This window comes from Lipotes vexillifer, unplaced genomic scaffold, assembly GCF_000442215.2.
Source record: "Lipotes vexillifer unplaced genomic scaffold, Lipotes_vexillifer_v1.1 scaffold743, whole genome shotgun sequence".
NCBI lineage: Eukaryota > Metazoa > Chordata > Mammalia > Artiodactyla > Lipotidae > Lipotes > Lipotes vexillifer.
Window position 1 is genome coordinate 1247802 of NW_006779070.1, and position 7134 is coordinate 1254935.

Below are 7134 nucleotides of genomic sequence, written 5' to 3' on the forward strand. Positions count from 1 at the left end.
GGAGTAAGGAGGACTTGCTCACCCCAAAAAAAAAAAAAAGGGGGGGGGGCTCTTGATGTTGGAAAAAATTAAAAACTCCTGCTTCTAGTGATTAAACGGTTAATACCAATTTGAAATGCACCAACTCACCAAAGAGTGACATTTCTCTGGGACTGTCACAATCAACCTTGTGCACAAACTATCTTTTACCAAAGGAACGAGAGGGGGAGAGTCTGGCAAAAAATATATATCCATATCCAAAGCAATATAACCATGAGTTACTTATTTTCTTAGTACTGACATTTCCTGTAAACATCTTGTAAATGTCAGATCGATTCCATGGGTGTGTTTATTTGACACTGCAAATTAAGATTAATAAGCCCACGGACTATGATTCTGACTGTTCTGAGGCCTGAATTGATTATAGTATTTTCTTTGAAGCCTGAACCAGGGGACTAACTTAACAGTTACAGTAACCTCAAGGACAGTGAAGGATGAATAAGAATTTACTAGTAAGCGTGGGGCAAGTTTCTAGTGTTATAAGATAATGAAGGACATTCCAGAACTGCACTAAAAGTCCCCACAGTTGAGGGCGACCCAAAGACAAGTGTGTTTAAAAACAAACAAACAAACAAACAAGACAAGGCAGAGGTTAGGGGTGGGCTGTGGGAAGGGGTGGACCCAGTTGCCATGGATGAGCCAAGGTTGTACCCGTGGAGAAAGCAGAACAGATCTCCTCACCATTCACAACGACCTGAATGTCCTTGAAGTTGATCTCCCCGCGTGCCAGGATCCTGCCTTCACAGCGGTAAGTGCCCTCATCTGTTTTCTTGATGCCCCGGATCTGGAGGTAGTTGTTGGCCAGGACTATGAATCGGACTAGAAGAGACAAGGTGCAGGTTCATCCAAGGATCAGTCAGAGGACTGGTATCTTCAGGCAGGTGGCTGAGCCTTTCCTTTTGCCTGCTTTCAGGCTTATGGGGGGGCGGGGCCTGGGAGTGGGGAGAGGCTCTAAGCTGCAATAAGAAAATGTGGCCCTGGCTCCAACATAGAGCCAAGGGCAAAAGTCTATTGGAAATCTGTCTTTTTCCTTGGAGAGAAAGTCAAGTGCTTGAACATACAAGCTATAGACATGCAACCTTTGATCTGGAAACGACATGGGGTTTGGGGGACCCTGGAATCTGAGCTTGGGCTAGAACGCCTCAGAAGCTGGTTCAGTGGCCCAGGGGAAAGGGCAGCTGCCAGGTCTCACCGTCTTTTTTCAGGATGACATCTCGGCCTTTGTGTTTCCAGATGATGGTTGGGGGGAGGGAGCTGACCACATCACACACAATCACGGCATCTTCCCCCTCCCTGAACTCCTGCGGGGTTGGTGCGTTCTTGAACATGAGCTTCTCTGGAAAAGGAACAAGAGGAGAGTGAGGGAAAACGGCTGGTTCTCCCACAAAGATCCCTTTTCACTGGCACCATACTGCTTGGATTCGAGTCCATATATACAGTGGTACCAAAGGGGGTCCCACCCATCACTTGGCCAAAGATGCAGGCAGAGCAGCTGGCACAAGGAGGGGAATATATCACCCGTGTTTGGCAATTAGTGTCTATTCAAAGTGCTAAATTTATCACACGTTGTGCAGAAAAGAGTCTACAGAGGGAAAGGATTGTCTTTACCAAGGGTCTTCGCCATGTGCGATGGAGCCAGTGAAACACAGTGCACAGGTAAAATGAGCTGGTAGAACATTTATTCTACAACTAATAGGAGGAGCCACGAGTCCTTCCTCCATCTCCCACTCTGTCTGGCATCCCATCCCCAGCCTGTCTACAGCAGAAAGAATTTTGGAGAACACAACAGAAGAAAAGCAGGCTTATGGCAATAAATACTGTGACAATCAATACTGTTCCATTGGCTGTCACCCATCATTACCCTGGCCAACAGGACAGATGCATGATATTGAGGTAATGAGGTGCCACCTCCAGGCTGGTTTCAGTGGCAATGGGAACTACCCGCTCTGAGTGGCACAGAGTGTTCAGATAATAACCCCACACACCCCACCGAGACTGCACTCCATTACCAGCAGGAAAAAGTGAAATAAGAGGGGATAAATTGAAGTGTACAACAGTCAGTCAACCCTTGGGGAAGGGAGAGGGGAACCCACCCTAGTCCTCTGGGAATGGCGTAATTTCAGTTTAGAGAATGGAGGCCAGTGGGAGGTAGCTGTGACCAGCATGAACACAGTTGTGTGTTCGGAGTTGGCTGAGGATCATTTAAAAACGTACTGCAGCTCTTAGCTTGATGCAGAAAAGACTTAGGGAAAAAGGAGGGAAGAGGCCCTGTCAAGCCCTCAGTGGGTCCTCTACTCCACCCCACTCTCTTTGCTACCCATGTGCCTTCCTAGACAAAGGAGGGGACAGGGAACACAGAAGAAGGAGAAGGGGGAGGATCTTACGGAAGATCTTCACATTGACCGTGGCCTCCGACTCGGTGCCATCCTCCGCAGTGACCACGCACTTGTAAATGCCGGCATCATCGATGTCGGCGTTGTAGATGGTGAGGGTGGAAGAAAAGTCATCGTTCCACACCACCGAGATCCGCTGCTGGTTCGGGGTGAGCTTTTCTCCGTTGGGGGAGAACCAGGAGATGTCTTTATCTTTGGCATCTCCTGCCACTAAAGAGGAAGAGATTATTTTCAAACCACTGATGCTGAAAAGACAACGACCTCTCCAGGGTGAAAGTGAGTACTCAGTAAGAGCTACTGAGCAACAGCTCATCAGGCTTGATGACAAGCGGGGGGGAATGACCATTCACGCTGGTGGTTTCTGCGTTTAACTGTTATGTCCGTAACAGTATTTGGAAAGAACTCAACAAACACTGGTGCTGGTATTTCTCCTAGTGGTCCCATCCCTAGTGAGGGAAGAGAAGAGATATTTATTGGGGACCCACTGTGTGCCAGGCACTAAGCTAGGAGCTTATAACCTCACAGAATGGGGGGTAAAGAGAGTTAGTATAGCTGGGATCTGAGCTCAAGGCTGGCTGGTCTGAGCCAACTCATCAGCTTATTTTCCAGGGCTTAGATTACGGTCTCTTAAGTGCAAGATGAGACGCTGGCTAGTTTTGGAGTGTAGACTCCAACCACTTTCATTCCAGCATCTGTCTGCACAAACTGGCATGACTGTCATTTCAGCACTCCCGTCTCAGAGAGGCAAATGCATCTGCCTAAATGCTGCAAAGAAGGTAGCCAGCATCGCCTCTGCATCCTTTCCCTAGGCACCTTGGGATACAGCTGCTGAGCTGTCCAGACGCTGAGCTGGAACAAGGGCTCTGGGATCTCCAGACATGGCTTTGCCCTGCCTCTCCGCACAGCACCCTTCCCCAGCCCACACCCCCTGCCCTGCAAAGATGCTTAGTGTGGAAATGAAGCAGCCTTCCTTTCAGGGCCCATCATGTTTTCAATAAATATCGCTATTTGCAAGATGCGCTATGGGCTCCACGGCCGCACGTCCAGATCATTTCAATTGCTGTAATGAAGGCAAAGCTGGAAGGAACACATCCAGCGGCCACCAGCCACCTCATCTGGCGCAAATCATGACAGCATTTCAAGGCCCCTCCCTGCCGAAAACGACTTGCTCAATGACAGTTTACACCTAGCTCAGCTCTTTGCTGGTCCTTTCATGTTCCAAATCCCAGGCATGTCACATACAGAGACTCCAAAGCCACATATGAAGCCTTTCCTCCACAGGACATTTACTGATAATTAGCTGAGCTGTGGAAAGGGGGGCATATTTTCTAAACAAAAGACAAGGACACCAGGTCCAACAAATTCTAAGCTCTGGTTGGGGCAATGGGACAGAATATTGGAATTCACTAGCGAGCTGGGAAACCCAGGGCACCTGTCCTCACAGCAAAAAGAGGTACTGGAACTCAGTTTTCTTTCAGTCACTCTTTAGGTCTTGGATTTTCCTGCTCTGGGGGATTGTAATAATCCGTACACTGACCCACTGAAGCATTCTTTCTGCACCAGCCCTGCTCTCCAGTGTCATTCATGGGACTCTGGATGTACACAGCGCAGGGGGTCTGGGGGCTGTGCTGACTTTCCTAAGAAAATCCCTAGACCTCCTCCATCACGAAGCAAAAGTCCACATAGCACATTTCTCTGTCCTGGGGCAGCCTTGGTAAGGGAAGGAAGGGGGTCTGAACACTTCCCTGGCTCTCTGGTCACCCTGAGAGCCTGACACAGGGTGACCCAGGATTCCAGGCGTACTGCGATCAGCCGGGCAGACACGGCCACTGGCTCTGCTCTGAGGGGTGGGTTTCCTGAAATGCGGTGTGACACGGGCACTTGCCTTGACATAGGAAGAATTTGGACTCTCCGACGCTGATTTCCCCTTGGCTGGGAACAATATCCACCTGCAGAGAAACTGGAAAAGACAATGTCCACTTTAGACACACGTTTGGATTTCTGAGACAGAAACCAGAGCTTTGATTCAAAAACAGTCTCCCTGCTCACATCAAGAAAGAGTGAAGAGAAGTTGTTTGGGTTTCGAAAACTTGTTACCAGAGTTCCTCATGCCGAGGCCAGGAATGGACAGGGTCCAGGCCATTCCCTGTGGAATGGGAATATCCTCTATCAGACAGTGCAGGGTCCCCTGGAAGATCTGGGGGTGACCTCTGCACTAAAGGTTTCTGACCCTTTGAAAAGGCCCAGAGTCCTGCTCCAAACAGCAGCACGTCTGGGATTCACGGCAACAGCAGCCCAGCCAGTTCCATATGGATCATCAACCTGCAGCATCCCCACAGCTGTGTTAAGAGGGAAGCCTGCCGCTCCACAACCCTACACAGGGTTTCCTGCCACTTCCCCACACCACGGAGCTTAACCACCATGGGGAAGGATTCCACGTGAAGATCCAGACTGATTTTGAAGCAGGGGATGCCAAACAAACACTCACCTTACCTCACCACTATAGGACCAATACACCTCTCTGCATAAGAGGAGACAGCAATCAAACATCGTCACCCCAAGTAGTCAGTCAACTCTTCTGAAATGCTGGGGTCTGTGCCCTGCGGTCCCCTGAATCTCTTGGCTACCGCACTGCAATATTGGAATATCTAGACGCTCCACTCCACCCATAAGACAAAATACATTGCACCGGATCTCACAGATTCCTGTATTCATGGAGTTCCTCGTTGATCTGCTTAGAGCAGATAACTGTTCCTCATGAAAATATACTTTTAGGGTAGGAAAAATGCTGTTATTCATTGGGATTCAACTTCCTTCTGCCTTTCCTCCTCTTAGGTGACATAAATCTGCAGGCTAAAAGCTAAGGGACGTTTGGTTCAATGCGTGTAGCTTCTCAAAGCCGGTACAAAGGAGGGGCCTGGACAAAATAGACCGAGTAATAGAGACTCAGCTAGCCATTCCTTCTAACAGCCATTTTCTCTTCACAGTAGAGCGGAGGGAATGCTCGTTGCCATGGTGATAGCCTTGCAGAGCTGCTGTGGGTCTCATTCTGCGCTCATTTGATGAAGAAGCAGCCCTGGTTGCGCTCAGTGGAACAGAGGGATCAAAGGGCCTGCTTGGGCGGGGAAGGGGGAGCATGAGGGCAACTCAGCTATCAGGGGCGCAGCCTTCCTAACTGTCCTACAGACAAAGCAGCCCATGGAAAAACCCAGCAGAGGCTGCAGGGAAAGGGATGGTTCGGTGGGACAGGAACGGAACAGGGGAGGAGTGAGGGTAATGGTGAGGAATCGGGAACAGGCTGGGAGAGGATCCTGAGGGTTCCACCGTGAGAATACGAAGTGGGAGTCCAGAGACTTCCAAATGCTGGTTCAGAAGAAATAGTATAGTAACTGAAGGGCAGCCTGTCTCTCCCTCAGTCAGTTTGCTGCTGATGACTCATTGGGGCCCGAGGATGGAATTCTTCCTGAGAGCCGTGAAATGTCTTCCCCTATGTTTCCTGAATTTCACCCATAGTGCACAGAGCTGCAATGGAATATAATGCCGGGGCCACGGCACCCGGGGGGCAGGAGTGCCCGGCGGTGGCAGGTTCCTCCCATCACTCTCTTCTGGATGGAGTCAGGGCCACTGAGTTCTAACCTGAGGGAGCTGAAGGGGTCCCAACCATCACTATGTCCCGCTTCCTGATTTTCCAGATCAGAAAAGAGAGGTAAAGTGACTTCCCTAAGGTCACATCCAGTGAGGACGAGGGTGGCCCCAGAGCCCAGGCCACCTGGTTCCCAGGTAAGTGTTCTTTCCATTACGTAAGGCTGTCTCTATGAGTAGGGGATAAAATGTTTCCACTCAGTTTAACAAATAATCCTGCCAACCTGAGGAACTACCTTCAGATGCACATCCCCTGAGAGACCAGAGCAAGCCCGCGGTATTTGGGGGAGTGCGGGGCCCTATAGAGAGGGCTACAGGCCAGTGTCATCCATCTTAAGGCCAACCAGGACCTTTGCGATCCCTGTCTGTGGCTCACATTCCGTGGAACAACAGGCCCATGAAGCCCAGAAGCTGCGCCGATGCCATCCGTCACCTAAGTAATGGTCCTTTCTGGGGTTTACTGGGGCATTCTTTAGAGAATTAGAGGCATATTTCTGCCTGGAAAGTTCACTGGCCCATATGCTGTGTATTAGCAGCCAGCTTCAGCATATGGATCCTGTTACTCTCACAGAGCCCTGACTGCTTTGAGAAGGATTTTCTTATCCCAAGTGAAAAAACAGCCTTCATTTTTTTCAGCTCTTTTCAAAAAGAACATGACTCTCAAGAGGCAGGAGAACACGGCAAGGCTGAAAAGTTTCCATAGTCAACTGTGGCCAGTATCTACCTTTGGGCCAAGGAGAGAAGTGAGAAATGAGAATTACAGAGGAAGTCCCGGCTTCACGAGATGCCATGCACACATTTATCATCACAGAGATTTCTTAAAGAAGAGATATCCATTTAGACGCCTGACCTTTTGCACACATGGAAAAGATAGTGATTTCTCCTTCTAGACGCCAGTCAAAGCCAGGTCAGAGGAACCCCAGACTCTCTGAAAAGTCAACGCTTGGATGTTTTCCACCGAAGCACAATGGCTGATTATTCTTCCCCAAATGCAAAACCTTGAATTATTAGGTTTAATAACGGTAAGTGGAAATCCTGCTCTAAACCCCAAACTCTTTCC

The 7134-nt window shown here is 49.4% G+C and overlaps 1 protein-coding gene across 7 annotated transcripts in view; it reads right to left on the reverse strand.

Annotated features, from left to right (window-relative positions):
* NCAM1 (neural cell adhesion molecule 1) overlaps positions 1-7134 on the reverse strand; it is a 328666-nt gene that overhangs the window by 63599 nt on the left and 257933 nt on the right. For all 7 annotated transcript variants that reach the window (XM_007452216.1, XM_007452215.1, XM_007452219.1 and 4 more), the window contains exons 2-5: positions 4318-4392; positions 2424-2642; positions 1232-1375; positions 721-858 (exon numbers count right to left, since the gene is read on the reverse strand). In XM_007452216.1, the coding sequence (XP_007452278.1) occupies positions 721-858; positions 1232-1375; positions 2424-2642; positions 4318-4392 (576 nt within the window). The remainder of the gene's footprint in view (positions 1-720; positions 859-1231; positions 1376-2423; positions 2643-4317; positions 4393-7134) is intronic.